General features: G+C 41.1%; 1 protein-coding gene across 1 annotated transcript; it reads left to right on the forward strand.

Annotated features, from left to right (window-relative positions):
• Positions 1 to 4,480: 4,480 nt before the first annotated feature.
• On the forward strand, positions 4,481 to 16,077 carry chrnb3a (cholinergic receptor nicotinic beta 3 subunit a). Its single transcript, XM_034533725.1, has 8 exons — positions 4,481 to 4,556; positions 9,886 to 10,037; positions 11,803 to 11,847; positions 12,584 to 12,693; positions 13,289 to 13,802; positions 14,656 to 14,846; positions 15,204 to 15,408; positions 15,946 to 16,077. The coding sequence occupies exons 1-8, from the start codon at positions 4,481 to 4,483 to the stop codon at positions 16,075 to 16,077; spliced, it is 1,425 nt and encodes a 474-aa protein (XP_034389616.1).
• The last annotated feature ends 5,209 nt before the right edge of the window (positions 16,078 to 21,286 follow it).

Consider the following 21,286-nt stretch of genomic DNA (forward strand, 5'->3'; position numbering starts at 1 on the left):
CTTTTTTGTACATGTGCAGCACTCACGAGCCTCGCCTCCACAGTTTTAGCTTCAATCATCTCCAATTATTGCATGTGAGATTTGCCAGGCACGCTTAAACAACGCAAGGTGTGATTTCCCAAAAGCATTCTTCACAATGAGTCAGTTAACTTATCAGAACGAAGATTCATAATGCTATATATTTTACTTTTTTTCCCCACCGAAGACGAGAGTGGAATAATCAATCAACTGTAATGATATGAACACGTTTGTAGATATTTGAAGATCCAGAGACAGACATTCATGATAAATCACATGCAAGGCTTATGAATCATTGCACATGTTTCTATTTTTAGTATGGATAGAGTAATACAACAAGAACAATGTGTGTGTCTGTAAGCATATTAGAGAAAAAAATATTCCATATTAAGGCATGGCTGGATGAATCATTATTCTTTGATAGCTGACACAGCTATACCCCCAGGATACTGCAGAGCTTCAGATACTGGTCTGTTCCAGGGTGGTATTATACAGTAGATCACAGGGTTTGTGTGTGTGTGTGTGTGTGTGTGTGTGTGTGTGTGTGTGTGTGAGCATGCATACATATACTGAGACTTTCAGTGTGTGTGTGTGTGTGTGTGTGTGTGTGTGCGTCAGTAGAGGGAGCTAAATAAGTAAGAGAGAAAGACTCTGATTGAGTCATACCTTTAACTCAGGGTCCAGAACATTTTTGTGACAACTTCAGTGGTGGAGCACGAGGAGTGTGTAGGTCTGTGTGTGTACGTCTGTGTGTGTACGTCTGTGTGTGTACGTCCGTGTGTGTACGTCCGTGTGTGCAGATGGTGCATGAGTGCATGTATCAAGGTACGCAGGATCCACGAGTGCAGACAGTGAGTCGCACTAACTCAGATCTCTGTCTCTCTATCAGAATATTTTTGTGACAGCTTCAGCAGAAAAGACACAGAGAAGTAGAGTGGAAATGACAGACTTGGTTTTACTTAATGCCAACTCCTGTCCCTCTGGTGTGTGTGCGTGAGTGTGTGTGTGTGTGTGTCTGTGTGTGTGTGTGTGTGTGTGTGTGTGTGTGTGTCTGTGATGCCCTCGTTTTTCACGGAAAGGTCCTTTAGCTGTCTTCAGACAACAAACAAAATGCTCGACAAAGAAAACATCCGTTCAGCTCTTGATGTGTTACTGCACACAACATGATGTTACATGCCTGACAATGAAGCGATGACTTCCCGCCCCCTGACAGAAATAAATCAATCAATCCTCTTGCTTTTATGCACAAACTGGTGTCATAACGAAGCCACCAGCATGTCCTCTTTTCCCTCTCTGGCCATTTTATCTTTTTGTACGCCTCCCCCTTCAGTGGTGGCTGCAGGTTTTCACACATGTATTTCAATCTAAACAATTATCTTTGAAATCCACAACTCTTTCTTTATTAGGCTCTTTTCCTCTGTTGTCCATCTCCCACTTTGTCTCACTCTCTCTCACTCGTTGGCTAAGACGACCAAACTTAGAGGAATATTTAGCTTTATTCTCCTGGGTGCTGCTCCTTGCTAGAGCTGCTGGTGGCTCAGCCAAACTGGATCAGTGTTGACGGGTGAGTCTTTGAACAGCCTCTCATTGTCACCCTGTGTTCAAGTTAATGAGTAGATGCCTGTTTTACTTGTGTGTGAAGTAAATGCTGTTGTTGAAACACAGGACTCTCAAGGCGAAGTAAAATAAAAAACTTTTAAGTAAAATATAAGTAGGCCTACACAAGTATAAAAAGGAGGGACAGGAGGAGTTCAGGGAAGGATAATAACGTGACATAAGATCTGTATGACAAATGACAGCAGCTGAAGTCACAGGTATTAGCTTATGCAGTAGGGATTCAAAATCAAAATCATGTCAGCTTTCTCTAAATCTTCAAGTGTGAAATGTAGCTTATTTAACATATACTGCAATGCATAGATCAGGTCTCAAAGTCATCAGGCATGTCTTGTCTATTTGTGATTTGTGTGTGCTTGGTAGGTAAATACATACGCACACATTTCCCTTTCTATTTCATCACTTTTTAATTAAATTTATTCTCAAGTACCCAACCTCAACCATAAAAGGGTAGTCAAGCTTCTTAGTATTTCACTTCCAAAAGCATGAGTAACTTCAGACGACTTCAGTTTTTAACGCAAGGCTTTCTGTTATAAATGTGTAGTCGCCAAGCCCAAACAGAGGTCACCCTAATGACATTAATAAGGGAATGTGTTTCTCTCTGTTTTTAAATGCTGAGTAGGCTTGCACTCTTGATGACGACCAAACTGATCTTGTATGTAATTAGTTATCCTTCAATTAACAGTCACCCTAACTCTGGGATAAGGTGGCTTCTGTTTCCTTGGTCTGAGGGGTTCAAACTGAATAAAAACAAATGCAAAAAAAAACACACTTGTGACACAGCTACAGGCAAATGCTTTTTATTTATTTATTGTTGTTTACCTTTCTGTTTGGATTGAAAAGGTCACTGAACACACACTGGAGCATGACTGTTAAATAGTAGCTGGAACAACAGCAGTTTGATAAAGAGCACAGGGACATTGTTTGCCTGCATATGCAGTGTGTGTGTGTGTCCAGGCAGCCATGCTTTTATGTTGTTGCATCAAGCATCGGCCTGTTGAGGTTACCTGAAAGGGCAGCTCCAACTCTACAGTGATTGAGTAATCTAAGATAAAACATTGCATTAGGTTACCACACATCCACATTCTGAAACAAAAACATGGCCTGTTCCAAAATATTCAGGAGTTTTGACAATTCTTGCTTTCTTTCATAATTAAAGCACAGATTGCCCTAGACCTTCCCTCAGCGCTGATGACCTTAGTGTAAAATAATGTCCTTAATTAACATGGATTGGAAGTGGAATGAGACTAATTACTGAAGTAGTCTGCAATTTAAAGACCATCCAAAATCTACATTTACCTCCAGCGTTGTATAACAAGACTGAAGCAATTTGTGTGCACTGACACAGAAGAGTTTGTTTGGGTGTTATTAGATAAGCAAGAAAGTTGTGTCAACTTGTGTGTGTGTGTGTGTGTGGCTAGGTTCCCCTTGGGGAAGTCATGGCAATAGCAGAGCAGCGATCAGGTGCCTGAGCAAGACAACATTTAATGAGATGCTCAAAGCCAACAAGCATCCGAGTGCCATGTGAGCAAAGAGGTATGTGTCCATGTCGATGATGAATGAACCATCAAGTCCCATGCATATGTTTGCGTGTTTGTGCGTGGATGCAGAATGATTCACCTTGCAGTTCTTCTTCCAGCTGCTGTTAGCTGAAAATTAATTACGCGGGCAAAGAGAGAGAGAGAGAGAAAGAGAGAGAGAGAGTCCATCTCCTACCCTGGCTCGCCTCGAGTTCTTTACGAGTCAACTAACAGCTTATTTGATTGCTTGAATAAATTACACAATTCAAATTAATCTGAGCTTTCTGTTCGCTGTAAGATACTCTGGCTGTCGGACCTTTGCACCTCCATAAATCCACTCCCATTCTTCTCATAGTAGTAAACTAAACTGGAGGAGATGCATATTTCTCAATTTCCCAACAGTGTATGGAAACTCTCTTCCAGATCGATAAGTATAGATCACCTCATCCGCTCAACTTGCACAGCAGGTAATTAGATAGATTGCGCCATAGTAAGTGCTCATCCTCATCACTTCAGCTTGTATCAGCGAAAGGTGATAGCTTTGGAATAACATGTTAAATAAGTGCACAACCACTCCTATGCCCTTAACTTATGATCACACCCATCAATGGTGTACATATGCAATGCTACTGACCTGCTATTTGAACTCGAGAGGATAGTACACTGCTTTTAAAGTATATTAGATTAGATTTTATATTAGGCAAGACTTTTCCTCATGTTGTTATATTTTGCATTGCCTTGCATTTGACCTACATCCAACTGGCCTTGTATCTATCTATCTATCTGTCTGTCTGTCTGTCTGTCTGTCTGTCTGTCTGTCTGTCTGTCTGTCTGTCTGTCTGTCTGTCATTATGTATTTATTTATTTACCTCTGGATGGGATCTTTCCTCCCCGGTCCGCGTCCTCCCTCCATCCTCAACCGGGCCAGCCCTCCTCTGTCCCGCCCTCAGCCCAGCTCCGCTCCGCTCCGGCAGCATCGATCTCCGCTCTGGATCACTTACACGCACACACGCACACACGCACGCACGCACACACACACGCACACACACACACACACTCACACACACACGCGAAAAGAGGCTGCGGGGAACCGGACCAGGCGACAGAAGAAGGTGTGACACAAAATAAACCACACGAGCTGTTGCTGCTCGACACTGTGACGGCGGACCGTGTTGTACAAAGCCAGCAACTAAGTCCTGTATTATTTAAACAGCGGTGCTCCTCCGGAGGTCCCGCTCGGCTGATGAAGTGCACACTGCGGGACTGTCCGAGAACAGGAATATGATTTGATCTTCGCACTGGAGTCACACATCCGACCGGTGGTGTAAATGATGGGAGGGAGCATGAAGTTTGCGGTTGCGATGTTGTGGTTGTTCCTTGCTCTCGGGAAGGCTACTATGGAAGGTAAGACTCGGGGAACACAGGCGTCTTATAACTGTTGAAGCTGAGCTCCTGTACAGTTCCTCTTATTTGTCTAAACTGAGGAAAAATTGACTCGGGATATACATATGTGGGTGTTTTTGGTGAGCATTTGCGATCGTATTGCGTGATCAAAACACAGCATATCATGCCGCCTTATAGTCTCATTAATCTAGCAGAGTTATTGGCCAATGTGCTCCGCCCTGGACAATTTGGAAACAGTTTTATAAACAGGCGGTCATATTGTACAAATCTGAGGCAATTGCTTTTAATCGTGCGGGATGCATCGGGACAAAATGATGGGGTCAGGTGAGAGGAGCACGGCCATGATTTATTAAAGAATGGGAGCGCAGCGCCCCCCTTGGGATGTGTGACTGAGTCCGTGGCTCTATATCACGCTGCAAGAGAACAATATGGGACAATAAAACACATTGCAATTAATGGGAAAATAAGTACATAACATAATAAAGGTGTGACTCAGGTATGGTGTCGTTATGAAAAGTATAGAATCAGATATTGTGTCACTATGGGTTTGAGTTACAGAAAGTCAGTATTCTCTCCTTTTTCTAACAAATATAGGTCTTCGACATGTATGGCGTCAACTCAATTATTGAATGGAAAATGCATTTACAATTTACAATTTCAAACACAACCTATCATTTCAGAATTGATGTCCCAGTTACTCTGGATATTCCAGATAAATTGCTGAGTTTCCAAAGGAACAATTTATTTGAAAATAGTTCCAAAGGAAACGGCATAGGCTGTGTGCAGTAATATAGCACACGTGCAGTCACCTCTGGTCATGTGATGCTGAGTGTCTGTGACATCCAATGACTATGTGTGAACCGACATGTCTTGGCGTGTATGCTTATGCACACTACAGTACATGCCTCAAGGGCATAATGACTGATTGGGTTAACCATTGTGAAAAGTCTTGGCTCCAACAGCCATAATTATAAATCCACTCCATTCTTGACAAGACCCGCCCTGCGTAACTGGTTTAGGCAGAGATGATTGGTTGAGTCTGGACATTAGTTAGGGCATAGGACCTCAACAAATCAGGTTATTGGTAGCTCATAGAGCATGGATGACTGGCCAATCTTAGTGCTTGAGTGCAAAAAAGAAAACATTGGGATTCATAATAATGTCCCCATACCTGTCCTGTTGCATTATGGGGAAACCATGCTTCTCTCTTTATGATGTTCTCTTGATTATTGCCTTAAAAATATCCCCTTTCCCAAAGGATTGGAAGAATATCACTATATAATCAACGGCATCTGCATTGAGGAAAGGGGAAAACCCAAAGTTAAACAGTCTTTCTTTATGTAGTGTGAAGAAAACCTCCCATCCTTCCACCCCCCTCAATGGTATATCCTGCTGTGTTTCACAGTGAACAGCTGGTGGATGGGACAAGGTGATTGTACCACTGCACCAGCTTGTGTCTGTATCAATAATCAGCACGCTGTAGTTTGTTACTTACATGCACACACACACGCACACAGTGTACAATGTTACTCATCTCTGCATGTTCGAATCAATAGAATGCCCTTCACCTCTGCTCAATCAACCCCCCTCCCACCACACACATACACACACACACACACACACACAGAGTCAATTAGCCTCTATCTGAGGGAATGAGCCGACTCTTAGAGGAATCCATCCCTATGGTGTTTAACTAGTTTGGCCCTTGTGTCTTGTCGCTTCCTGTAGAGCTGGTAGATAGGAAGACTGAGGGGCCGTTCCAAGCCCTTACAAACTGTTGTTCACAGGGAATCTGATGCAATGGGAGGTAATCTGAGTCTAAAAAGGCTGTGCATTTTAACTTCAGATTCCAACAGACTGAAAACAGAGAATATAAGGGTACATTTGTGTCCGTGAACACACATACCTTTGAGCCCTTGTTTTCTTGTTTTGTTACATGGCAGCCTGGTCTCCTAAAAATAATATTTTTTGCAGTCTTTCAAATCAAAGTCCACGGGTGGATGGATGGATCCAACAAACACATACTTCAACCCAGTAGACCACAGTAAGTGTCCTCATCTGGGTGAAATCAACCCAGGTTTTTAAGTTACTTACGTAACTCAAATTACATAACAAAACATACATCAGCCAAATCAAGAAACTTTAAAAAACCTAACACAGTAGTTTTGTTACATGAACATAACCAAGTAGTTTTTGGAGCATTTTTGTTTTGTTTCAATTCATAATGTAAACCACAAAAAAAAAATGCAACTATATGTTTTAATGTATGCTCTCGGAACATAAATGAGAATGTATACTTTTATAGCAACGTTAATTGTATGAGACAAGGTTGTACATGTACACAGTACACAGGTATTAGAAAACACGCATATATGTTTTTCCTACTGTACTAATTAGTAGAAACTATTGATAAATGGATTTGGTGGAGTTTTTCCTGATCCGATGTGAGGTCCCGGGACAGAGGATGTCATATATCTACAGATTTTAATGCCCTCTGAGCCAAATTTGTGATTTTGGTTTATACAAAATAAATTGAATTGAATTGAATAACAAACAAACCCAACAATGAATTGATTCTACTAACAAGTACAGTCTGTGTATTCAAATCCATTGAGCTACCTGTTCTTTGGAGAAAAGTATTCATTGCCTTAATTCAGACAACAAGATGCAACAAAACAACTGCATTAGGCCTAATACAGGTGAGCAGGAACAAGAGAGGTTATGTTCAAACAGATGGAAATGATAACTGGATTGACTGAGTGGGTTGTTTTATTGCAGAGTAGAGTGACATAGACACTGTGTGTGTGTGTGTGTGTGTGTGTGTGTGTGTGTGTGTGTCTGTGTGTGTGTGTTTGTGTGTGAGTGTGTGTGTGTGTGTGTGTTTGTGTGTGAGTGTGTGTGTGTGTTTGTGTGTGATTGTGTGTGTGTGTGTGTGTGTGTGTGTGTGTGTGTGCGTGTGTGTGTGAACAAGTAAACAATGCATATTCCACACACCTTGCGATGGACGAGAACCACACCTGTAACCATGGTAACTCTACAAAACGAAGACATAGCTGTAGCCTGAAATGCTTAGACGACAAACATTAAAAAAAGATACAAGACTATAACTATATAAAAACATAAAACAATGAATTGACTAAACTAATTTGACAAATATATTGAATTAAAATGATCTGCAATATTGAATCAGTTTAATTGGCCATAGGGTATAATACAAACATTTGTACTTTTTTTTACGATATCCTTCAGTTGTAAAAACATATTAATACAAATCATTTGAAATGCAATCCTAGACCTTTAACTCTTAAGTTTCATATCAAAAGAGCCCCTTTAAGTCAGAACTCAAACAAGAAATACAAACAGATATTGATACAGCTATTGCAAAATTGTTCTGGATAATGAATTTGTAAATTCAGGGGAAGATACATTAATAATCTATAAAGCATGTCAGATTTGCTTGAGCAGTCCATAACCTTGTGTTAAGAAATAAGCTCTCAACTTTCTATATGTTTTGCTGTCTGTACTTATTCCCCTTGCCCCAGTTAACTTCTCCTCAGATACGGACCTCTCCCTGCCCCCTTGTTCTGTTTCTCTCAGTAACTGGAGGGAATTGCTCTGGGTCACTCTGTCTCACTCCTTTCCTTATCAGCTCTCACCACTCCTCTGCTCCATTCCCCTTGTTTGAGAGGCTATTGATTCAAACTTCTCTTTTCTGTCTATCAGCCGCCGTCTCTGGTGCAACACCATCGGCGGTGCCAAATGCCATCCTCTTATAGCAGTTGAGTGCTCCGAACTCAGTGTTGACAGAGTTACTGAGGGACACTCTGTTGTGCAGCTCAAGTATAAATACCAAATAATGCTCTGAGCAAATGCTGCTGTCATCCGCATCTTTCATGAGTTATAATGAGTAACAGGGAAGCAGTGCGGTATCATGCTCAAGGACAATTTGACAGTACATACGGCTCCTGATGGTTGTCAGTAGAATCAAGTATGATAACTTTAAGCCACGGAGGAGTCTCTGATAATGTACTTTTAACTGGGTTAAACCAAACTGAATTAAAGTGTGTTTTCTGTACTTGTCTACCGAAAAGCCCTGATATTTCCTAACTGTCTGCTCTTGACCGGGTGGCTGATGATGTGAAAAGTGTTCCTGCAATGCATCGTCTCCTGCTTAGAGTGAGCATCACTCTTTAACTGACTATTATGTCTCGTGCCTGGATGCACAGAGCGCTCTGAGCTCAGCTTGTCTCCCCTGGCAATTGTTCTGTCTGAGGTGATCATGTCAGCATGATCATTTTGTCAGCCTTGGGAGCTCAGATGCATTCACTCGGCCATGGCCAGCTGTCAGTCCAGGGTTGACAGTGTGTGTGTGTGTGTGTGTGTGTGCTCCGACTCTGAGGCCTTGACTTAATTTTTCCCTCCACTTGCTTTTCAGACTCTGGGGAGGTGGTTAACTTTGTTCATGCACAACTGTGTCTTTATATGTTCTTAAACATGGAGGAAATAGCTGACATGTATGCACACATCTGTCTGTGCACATGAATATTCCATGCATGCAAAAAAGATATAGTGTTCTCAAACGTCTTGCTTTGTCCATGTTTAGTGGCATGGCTCTGACTATGGCCATGTCGATCTGTTGGTTGACCAGTCAGTCCCCCACTGGTCCAGACTAGAGGTGAGCGTTATACCGCTTTCATCCCTGTGTCGCATTGGGCAACGACATGGATTTTGCAATACCGACCTGACCTAGGTTGCTCAGCAAGACCCTCTCAGACCCAAAAAACACATCTGTATTTCTTTTATTTTTTACTTAATATATGTTCCCTAACAATACTGTGGTATACATTTTAAGATCCCTATTCCAGACTGAAATAACAGCCATTGAATGAATTGTCAATATTTTCACAGATATCCACAGTACCCACAGGATGAATCCGAACAACGTTGGCGATCCTCTGACTTTTCGTCTAGCACAGGCTGCCATGACACCTGCTCAACATCGGCATGTTAGCACTGTCATTGTTAGCCTTACGACCTCACCGAGCTGCTAGCGTGGCTGTGTAAATTACAGCATGCCAAGGGTATGGAAAGCCAAGCAGGACCAAAACATGAATATATCAGTCATCCATCACTGTCTGCACAGGGTTCATTCAGACATTCAGACACAGCTCACGGAGCAAACACAACATGTTTGCAGAGCAGCAGCAGCAGCTTTAGAATGATCTACACATTTCAGCACTACTTATAATCATACTCATAGCTATATTCTTATGAACATCTTCTTTTCTATTTCGTCGTCATCTCTATTTTCTTCTCTGGCTATTTTCAGTGCAGGAAGACTTTGTGTCGCTGGCCCAGATGGAGGATTCCTTGTTGAGGAACCTTTTCAGGGGTTACCAGAAGTGGGTGCGGCCTGTCCTGCACTCGAACGACACCATCACTGTATGCTTTGGACTCAAGATCTCACAGTTGGTTGATGTGGTGAGGAAACAACACCAGGATACACAAACATGCTGCATCTTCGTATCCTGTTCATCTGCATGAATTCTACCTTTGTGGAATTTATCTTGATCAAATTTCCACTGTTCGGTCATCTTGAAGGCCAGTTTGTGCTGTTGAGGTTCCTGTATTTGAATTAGATGGGAAAGGGAGTAGGTTTACATGAAATATATAACAAAGTGGAAAAATGATTAGGCCATTTTTATTTGTATGGCGTACTCAACAGATTTTGTTTCTCCATCTTATTTGTATGCAGCCTTTGAAATTACTTAGCATTTTAGTTCAATTGACAGAGGCAGAACAAAATAAGGAACATCAATATAGGAAGGCTGACCTTTGAAAAGCCAATCAGAAAGACACATAAAGCAGAATGCTGAAGACATGACCTCATTGTCCTGAATAGCTCTGGCTCTGTCCATGCCACACATTATGTGTTTTATTAATATTAGATAGATGGGGGTATCTTAAACAGACTCTACATTGATCGCATCCTGAGCGCCCTTGAGCAAAGTCGAACCAGACACAGAGGCTCTAATGCTTCCAGGAGAGCAACACAGTAAACAGTCTCCATGTGTATCTGTTAAGGAAGCTCCATGCAGAAAATAAAATTACCTTTTGTAACATGGTTAATAAAATCCTGTTACAGTCTTCTCAGGATATAATGGTTATTTCTTGTAATGAGAGAGGAAAGGAAGACGGAAGGGATGAAGTGAAACTCATCATCACTAAGACACATAAGAATAAGCAGAACGGGTGATTATCTGGAAAGAGTCATGGGAAGTTATAGAAAGAGGTTTTGGCTCATCATCTGTTTAGCAAAGGACAGAGCATTACTATTTCATGTTCAGAAGAAATGATAAAGGAAACCATGGCAAAGGAAGGCGAATACAAAAGACAGAAAGGAAGGTTAAGAGAGATGGGAAGGCATGGTCAACAGAGAAAGTATAGTATGGAAGTTACACTAAGGACACAAGTGTGAGCATAAGCAAGGAGGAGGATAAGGAGCTGATGGATTTAAATGGGCAGAAGAGAGAATAAAAAGAAGAGCAAAGAAGAAAGGTTATTAAAAGAGTGGTCCAAAGTGGTCTTACATAGTAGCAGAGGAAGTAATGAGGCCATCAGGCTGAGAGGAACCAGATCGCATGTATAATTTAGACAAGGGCACACACACACATACACATGCATGGGTGCACACACATATACACACACAAAGCTGCTCCCACAATTACACAGAGGGTCACATTCTGCCACGCACAATTAACATATAGAAGAGTGCCATCTTGTGGTATTCTAGCTAAATTACTGCACCTCCAATACATTTCTATTCAGAGCGGATGGGTACGTGATCAGGTTTACTCAGTGCCTTTCTCTTTGTTTATTTTTGTAATTTATATGTCGATACTTATTGCACAAATGAGGCAGCTGTGCCTATGCAAGTATTGCCAGTGATATTGGCCACTCAGTATCTTGTGCTTCTCTCGCTCATTAATATCTGTAGATGTACCCTGAAGCAAGGCACTTAACCCCCAAGCTGTCTCAGTGGGCTTTCTTAGCGGCAAGCAAGAGAAGCAATTAACTCACTTTGTTTCTCTAGGTTTAAGTTATTTCTTTCATCCCACTCAACCTTTTGTTTCCAGATTCTGCTTTGCTCCTCACCTCCTCATTAGCCTCTCTTATCTTTCATAGTAAGCATCACAATGATGTATACATAGTGAACACAACTTCCTCCTTGTCTCCTTTCCTGCAGGATGAAAAGAACCAACTGATGACGACAAATGTCTGGCTCTGGCAGGTAAAAAACAATGCTACCATCTCCAAAACTGAATATTTAAATTGTTAGTTGATATTTTAACATCTGTGAGTGTGCAAAAAAAATAGGCTGGATCAGTTGATTTGAACAGTTTGATAAACATGTGGTAAGATTCATGAGCTGAAATATACTCTGGCCAATATAGGATTTAATGTCACATATTGAGTTTTGTATACTTTTACTGAAACTGACAATTAAAGTTAAATTGTGTGAACATTGTGAGAGCATTGTTTATGCAAATATCTTTTTTTTATATACACATATTTCTATAAGTGCAATGACATACAATTTGTGTCTGAATTGATTCAGAAAAATCTAAACAAATGCTTACATGGCAGATGTAGTGTAATTCCTTGTCTGTGGTTGTCTTACATATGAGCATCTATGATGCTTGATAAATGAGTCTTATTCTTCACTTTCATCAAGTAACTTTTTTCTACTCCTATGTCTATCCTTTACAGCATTCTTAACCATTATCCTTGGTAGGCCCTGGTATATAAAATCAAAACATAGCATTGAAGGGTATCAACAATAAAATATTAAAGCAAAGACACATGAAAGTTATACATGATAGTTTCCATTTGCTTCGGGCAGCTAACAGTCTGGTGTGGCCATGATGCTGAAATAAAAAAGATGCACTTCAAGACTTCTTAAGCTTTCTTAAGTTGAATGTCCAATCATGTATACTTATCATGCGGTGTTATTTATTTCTTTGAAGGAGTGGGTTGACTTGAAGCTGAAGTGGAACCCAGATGATTATGGAGGTATAACCTCCATCAGAGTGCCTTCAGAGACTATCTGGCTGCCTGATATCGTCCTATATGAAAAGTGAGTTATATTGCACTCTACACATCAGCAGCACATTCAGAGGAACTGTCTAATAACACTGATGCATTTACATAAATGTTCCTTTCCTTTTTGATGTTTCTTCGACATCTTACCAGGGGTGTAAATATAGACAGTGCAGGCAGTGAGGTTGCACTGGGGCCTGTGGGGTGAGGGGGCCCATAGAGAGAGCGGGCCCTCCAACAATGTGATGATTGAAGAGCTTGCTTTTAAGGTGATTCAGATTTCCACCTAGGAAATACGCCTGTGATAAAACAATGTAGGATTTACTTTAAAATGGTGCAATTTGCCATATATTTGATTGAAATGGCAAACTAATCTCCACCATATTTTTTAATTAGATTTTTTGTAAAATAGTCTAAACTAGACTATAAAAAGCTAATCAATTGCATTAATAATTTCTTTGATATTTTGGTCATGTACATTTTATGCCATGATGATTGCAGGGTAACATGTGTGTCGTCACTGTCCCATGTCAAGTCTATTTGATCTTAGATCATATTTTGATCAGACAATACGATGTGTGTTAATGTCCTTACAACCTCATCCTTTCTCTGTTTTTCTCATCTTCGCCCAGTGCGGATGGTCGCTTTGAGGGTTCCTTGATGACCAAAGCCATTGTGCGTTGGGATGGTACCATAACATGGACTCCACCGGCCAGCTACAAGTCCTCCTGCACCATGGACGTCACCTTCTTCCCCTTTGATCGTCAGAACTGTTCTATGAAGTTCGGCTCCTGGACTTACGATGGAAACATGGTGGACCTGGTCCTAGTGGATCACTACGTGGACCGTACAGATTTCTTCGATAACGGGGAGTGGGAGATCCTGAATGCAACAGGACAAAGGGGAAGCAGAAGGGATGAGATGTACTGGTACCCGTTTGTTACCTACTCCTTCATCCTTAAGAGATTGCCTTTGTTCTACACCCTCTTCCTCATCATCCCATGCCTCGGCCTCTCCTTTCTAACTGTGCTGGTGTTTTATTTGCCATCCGACGAAGGAGAGAAACTGTCACTTTCCACGTCTGTGCTGGTGTCGCTCACTGTGTTCCTCCTTGTCATAGAAGAAATCATCCCTTCATCTTCAAAGGTGGGTTCCCTCTGGGGGTTTACATAAAAGTCTATTTTCATATTAAAGTTTTTACTGGGCTTTAATTTCTCAATCTATTTTACTTTTTGTAATCTTAATTGCATTATGTCCAGATCACAACCACAGCCCGCTCAATTACTGCAGCTTAAACTGCATGTCAACTCAATTACTGGAAGAAGCTAGTGACGTCAAATTCATCTCGGTCCAATATAGAAGCTTACAGAGCTTCAAAATACAATGACTGCATCCAAAATCATCCCTCAATTCAACGTAAAAAGTACTGAACAAGCAATAAACTATCAAATCTTCAACTACCATTATGCATTGTGGGTAGTTTTGTATTTGTGTTTGGTTGACTTTTCAACTGCCGCCATCTCAAGGTCAAGATGTTCCAATACTTTGGTTTCCAAGCAATAACCTGCAAAACTAGTGATGTTCCCAACAGCCTCAGCTATACTTTAGTGTAATGTTTGAATGCTAACATGCTAAACTAAGAAACGTTAAACATTAGCATATTAATCCTATATAATATAATGTTAGCACTTTGCTTGCACCACTGTGACTAGCTGTTTTCCTAGTCTTAGTGAATAAGTGTAATTCATGTTACCAAACTGCCAGAAACTAATCAAGATTTCAAACTTCTATAACATGAATGAAAGTTTTTAAAGGGACATGTACAAATAACCCCTCTAGAGCCACAGGAGAGCTATTTTCACAGGCTAAATGGTAATCCCCCTGAAGAGCAAACTTAACTTTATGTGAACAAATTAATGGAGTGGCCCATTAAAAAGCAGTCAATGTGTATTATTAAAACAGGCATGCTACAGTAACATTTAAATGTTTCATTCACCAGGTGATCCCACTGATTGGAGAATACCTGCTCTTCATCATGATCTTCGTCACTTTCTCCATCATCGTCACCGTCTTTGTCATTAATGTCCACCACCGTTCCTCCGCCACTTACCACCCCATGGCCCCCTGGGTAAAGAGCCTCTTCCTCCAGAGACTGCCCAGACTGCTGTGTATGAGGGGGCACACTGACAGGTAATATAGGACCATCTATAGTTTAAGGAATGGTTCAACATTTTGAGTAAAATGCTTATTTGCTTTCTGTCCAAGAGTTAGAGGAGAAGATTAGCGTAGCTTAGCATAACTATAAGCCAAAGAAATTACTGGCCCTGGCCAAGAAATACAGCCTTCGTGAAAAAGCAAATTGTCATTTTTGACATTTGTGTTTGTTAAAACAAACTTTTTTGTAATGGTCAGCAATTTGTTGAGGTGGTCAGCTTGTGTTACCTTTGGCCAGAGCCAGGCGAGCTGATACGCTATTCTTTTAATATCTGTCAATACACATTAGAAGATAACTATGCAAAATATAACAGTCGGTGTCAATTTCCTCAGATTCCACTTTGCAGATATGGAGATGCGCAGCCCGGAGCTGAAGACCCGCAAAGGTGTGGGGAGGAGGGGCGCTCCTGGCCACAATGGCGGTCAGCAGAGAGGGAAGGAGGACGAGAACCAAGCCTGGCTGGCCATGCTGGAGAAAGCCACAAATTCAGTTCGCTACATCAGCCGTCACATCAAAAAGGAGCATTTCATACGAGAGGTGTGTGGGCAGACATGGGATGAAAGTCTTTGCTCGCATGTTGTTTTACACTCTCTTCTAATTTGTATGCCTCTGTGCCGGCGACCGCCATGGCCTGAGGCATTATGTTTTCGGGTTGTCATTCTGTCTGTCCCATTTTTGTGAACACAATATCTCAATACCTGGAGGGAATTTCTTTAAATATTTCACAACAGTCTATTTGGACTCAAGGATAAACTGAGAAGAATTTAAGTTCAAGGTCACAGTTTTTGACGTAAATTTAGGATTTCATATACTAATTTTGACAATTTTATACAAATGTTCGATGGAATGAAAGTGATGACATCTGAGAGGTGGAGGAGTAATTCTAGTTTATATTGTTACAGTTTATTATTTGCTCAATAATGGCTATCAAAATGACAAAAAGTAGTTATTGTGTCCTTAATGAAGAATGTTATTGCTTTGACACAGATTTGCACCTGTGGACCTTTCTTTTTTGTCTCTCTCTCTGTTGTTTCTGTCTGTCTATATATCTATATATCTCTCTGTCTCATTCAGGTTGTTCAAGACTGGAAGTTCGTGGCTCAGGTGTTAGACAGGATTTTCCTTTGGGCTTTCCTCACAGTGTCAATACTGGGAACTGTCCTAATCTTCACCCCTGCTCTGACGTTGTTCTTCAGCACACCGTGATGAAGTCACACACAAACTCATGAATACTCAACAGCTCCATCTTGTTTTACAGTTTGTCTTGTTTGACAGTGACTTAATGATAAAGCTCAATAAACTATTCACACTGCATATTTATTTTTTGTAGCAGTTCTAAAGTATGGTTTGCATTTTGTAATGACTAGTTGAACTGTAGTGTTAGATGCACCGTGTCGCCCATTGTGAGGTGCATGCACAGGAGTGCAAAGGAATGAAAGCAATACGTAGGTTATAGTCGCGTGTATGATTTAAACAAGCATGTGTGTATAACTCTAACATTTTAATTATACATGCAACGACATGCAGTGTGTCACACATGCACCATGTTGTCCAGCCAGCTGTAAATGCTGTCATGATGATGATAATTAAAAGAAATCCAATATACCAAATCATTTTCCTGTTCTGTTTTGAACTTATTGCTTACAACCTTGCAAAGTGGGCAACTATCCAATGGAGGACTGTAGGTGTGCAGCATGGCAATTTGTGTGTGTGGTTTTGATCAACTGCTAATGTGTTACTGTTTGCAACACAAAAGCATCAGGGATATATTTCTGCTAGACTACTGAAGCCGTTATCTGCTCTCTTCAAAGCCACACGACTCCTTTCCCAAAAACAGTTTTTACCATGCAGAACACCGGAGTTGCTGGTCTACCACTGCTTCGATCACTTATTTTGTTTGTGTTATTGTGTGGCGTTGGTGTTTTAAAGGGTTACTTCAGATTCACCAAAGTCCCACAATAGTAGAAAGTAACTAAATGATCGAGGTCTGAAGATCTTTCTTCGCTCTTCGGATAGCAAAGATGAAGATAACAACTTCAGATCCCAGTTGTAAAGTGTCTTGACGGCAAAGGTAAAAAGGCGAAGATATTCTATATATAGCATAGACTGATATAGATTTTTTTAGGTAGGCCTTTCTTTTAGGTTGCTAAAATACGTTTTCTCCAGATGTCCCACGTCCACAACCGTACATGGCTTTGCTCCCGCCCCCTTACCCTAACTGAAGGCTCATCTACTGTGAGTAAAACACAGACTATAAATAAACACCTCACACAACCCCAGGATTTTGTACCAACTCCTTCCTAATTACTAAGTAAAACACAATGCACAGTGCCAAGAAACAGCGTTGAAAGGGGTTTTCCCCTGGGTTTAAGGGATAAACTTTAGACTACCCGAGTGGACCAATTATGTTTTTGTTTTTTGCTGTAATGACACAGTATCACCACTAAATGGCAGCAAATATCTTTATGAATAGGTGATTTTAATTCACAGACTTTATTGATGTGATAAAAAGTATTTCAAATATAGTATATATCCGCACACAAATAAGAAGTTAACACATTACCTATCAGGATGCCATGGCGCATATGTTTGTGGCCATGTTGAGACACTAATTATGTATCTTCATTCACAGTTCCAACCTGGATGAGTAGCTGCATGGGAGAAGGTTGCAGTCATTCTTATCCAACAGAGCAGTGCAGACATCCAATGAGAGGGCACAATACAATATACTCTATGAAGCTCACAATGTTGACTTTTTGTTGTGATTCAAGCCCATATTTGTAGTGGTGGGGTATAGGTCATATAGCATTATACTGTCAACCCCCCTCTGATCGGCTATACTTAAGCTTCCCCAAGATGTGAGCTTTGCTAAAGGGCACATTACCATATTAATTACAAGAGGAGGCAGTGGTTTGTTCATTTCCCACACACTTATTTTCCCAGCTGGCTGAGTCTGAACAGTCAACCTTCCGGTTACTAGCAGCTGCAACTTTTTTGTCTAGCCTTCGGGGTTTTTGTCACCCACCAAATATTGTTACAAGTGGCAGTCCCTAGTGATGTCACTGTGTTGTGTGCTTTGGCCTAGTTCTAGAGAGACATGAGTTTGTTCTCTGACTTATTAAAAATGCCTTGCATGCTTAAGTGAAAGTATCTCCCCTGTTTCCCCTGCACTTAAACAGTCTGACCTCAGCCCACTCTTCTATTATTCACAGCTACAGATCTGACTCAGGCAGACAGGTGTGCGTGTGTGTATGCACAGGTATCTCTTTGTTTGGGTGTGACAGAATGAGAGTGCACGAGAAGGGCACAGTGTGTGTGTGTGTGTCTGTGACACAGACAGACTATGACAGAGCAGGGTGTTAACCCCTCACGATTCAACAATATTTCAGGTCTTTGGATAAAGAAATATAGAAATGATGGCACTAGATGAAAAGTTAAGCAATCACTAACGTTTTTACAATGCAGAGGAACATGAATGTCTATACCAAATGTCATGGAAATCCAGTTGTAAAGACATTTCAGTTAAAACCACACATGTCCAACTCATGGTGGAGGCCAGTGGAAATGTCAGGGGATCACCAGAATGTAAAGTTCTGGGAACTATGTACACCATGTTGTGCCTTCATCTAGTATATGTTATATGACATTTCACAGGATAAGTAAAGCACTACTAATAACATTGAATGAAAAGTCAGGAGATCACCAAAGTCAGTAGCATTCATCGTCTAAGGGTCAAACATATCTGTACAAACCTTTCTGTCAATCCATCCAATAGTTGTGGAGATGTTTCAGTCTGGCAGAACGACCATCCTATCCCTAGAGCCAGGCAGAGAGCGTGGCTTATATTTATGCAATAGGAACTGCATATATACATTTCGGGATAATACTCTGTACTACATACACTATTTTATGTTGTTAGAGATTTTGACTGAATAGAAGTGGGCAACCTAATCCATCTGAGTGAACACAATTTACTATATATCTACTGCAGTCTGAATCCAATATATACCATTCTACCAATATATGATATTTATATATATCAGGTATTGCAATTTAAAGTCATAACATTGCGTGACAGAGGCTTGAAATACACAATACCTAATTGCCTTACTTGATGTTCTGTGATTCCTGTGTACAGCTCCAGTAGCAATGAACATGAAAAGATTGAAAAGCTGATCAGGGTACCACTCTGGGGATTTTCTTGGTCGAAAGACTCAATTTTCCGCTTTTATCACTGTTGAAAAGTTGAAGCTTATCTGGATGGAGAGGCTGAAACACAAGTTCTCCACATAGTCTCATTCTTAATGAGCTGTGTGGATGGGAGGGAGCTGATTGAACTGCCAGAGACCAAAGCAAAAAGATTGTATCACCTGCTATAACTTATAACGTCACATATACAAACTGTGTGTGAGAGAGCCTCATTACTCCCCAAGTATATGACTCAGACTGCCAATAACACAAACAATGGCATACAGTCATTTTAGGTGGTGCAACACATTGCTAGCCTTACTTCCCCTGTCTCTCGGTTTGATACTGCCGTTCAAAGAAAATGCAACCTGCTTTGATCATGACCTTCAGTTCATGTTTTTTGCCCACCTAGACACAAGAGAAATACACGAGTAGAAATTGATAGAGAGGCCAAAGAGACAAAGAGAATGATTAGCTTTTGTGCTACATTGAGAGGTACATTGACATAGTGTTAGTGGTTATGGATTTAAGACAAGCCTACACTGCTCATACTCCTGTGTAAATAAATGTGTCAATGGTAGATATGATAAAGGTCAAATATGTCATTCTTGAATAGAGCAGGGCTGATTTTAAAGCTTGATCTCTGTATTTCATATAATAAATAAGACAAAAAATGACAGTGAGTAATGTGAGAATTGTCGTCAATATGAATAGATAGAGAATCATCCCCCTCAGCTCTGCAGAACGTTTCATCATCTTTCAGCTCATTCCTCAGCTTTTCAGGAGAAGAAAAGTTATCTTGCAGAAAGCGTACTATACTGTTCCAGTCGACCTGTCCACATCTAACAGACAGACAAAGTTAGCAACTATGGAAGGACCTGTACTTGTAGAGCACTTTTCTAGTCTTCCGACATCTCAAAGCCCTTTAACACTACATGACATCATCATTCACCCATTCACACCCTGATGGGAGGAACTAAGGTTCCACCTGCACATCAGGACTAACTAACATTGACACACATTCATACACCGTAGGCACAGCTACAGTAGCAATTTTGGGGTTAACCCCAAGGACACATCGACATGGGCTAGCAGAGCTGGGAATTGAAGTGCCAATCCTCTGATTGAAGGACAACCCTGCTCACCACCAAACCACATGCTCCACTATGTTCACCAGGCAGTCCAGTTGGTTATTACAATTGTCTCACTGAGAACAGCCGTCTGCGGTAGCTGCAAAACTAGATTGGTGAAACCCGCTATAAAGCTCCATAAAGCCAAGGGCAGCTGCATATTCAAGCATGGCTTACAGCATACTATGTATATATATATATATATATATATATATATATATATATATATATATATATATATATATATATATATATATATGTGTTATGTGTGATAAAGGGAGGGAGGGGGCCTTTCAGTTGGACTACAAGAGACAGGACCGTACTGTAAATGAACAGGTGCACAAAGAGAAAAAGGCACAAGAAAACCGACGCCCACACAAGTATACACCTACAGACACACACACACACACACGCCGTACCAACTACAATCCTTTCAGGTTCATCCAATAGGACATTTATTTAATGTGAGCTGATGGCAGTCTACCTACATGTACAACACGATGTCCAGACCGAAGCCAAGGGCAGACAGAAAAACAAGGAGGGGAGATGGAGGTTTACACACTGAGACTGAAGCAAACGGGAGAAGTGATTTATAGTGAGGGCTAGAGAAGCGCTGCAGGCACTCTCGTAATGGTCTGAGGACATCACCGCATCTGATGCTCACTGCGAGAGCACAGAACAGAATAGTGGAGGAGAGGAAACAGGGGGTGAGAAGAGAGGGGGAAGGTTGAGGAGGAGGAAGAGGAGGAGAAGGAGGAGAAGGGACAATGAATGAGTGGGTATGGCAGAGGGTAAAAGAAAGGAGAAAACTGGAGGAAGTTAGAGTGAGTGAATGGGTGACTAAGAGGACGACAGAAGGAGTGAGAAGAGCATTAAGATGACGACACAAAGCATCACACCAACCAACAACTTGAAGCATCACAAACACACGATAATACTCCAATCTCAAGTCTTGGCGGTGTAAAGTGTGCTGCCCTGAAGATGTTTCCCTCCCCGCTGACAGCACCACATGAAGCTCAGGCTGTCTCATCGGAGATAATTATGTGTTGCAATGAGCTTTAACAACTGGCATCATGCGCCACAATTTACTTTATTGA

Source organism: Cyclopterus lumpus, chromosome 1 (assembly GCF_009769545.1).
Source record: "Cyclopterus lumpus isolate fCycLum1 chromosome 1, fCycLum1.pri, whole genome shotgun sequence".
Lineage (NCBI taxonomy): Eukaryota > Metazoa > Chordata > Actinopteri > Perciformes > Cyclopteridae > Cyclopterus > Cyclopterus lumpus.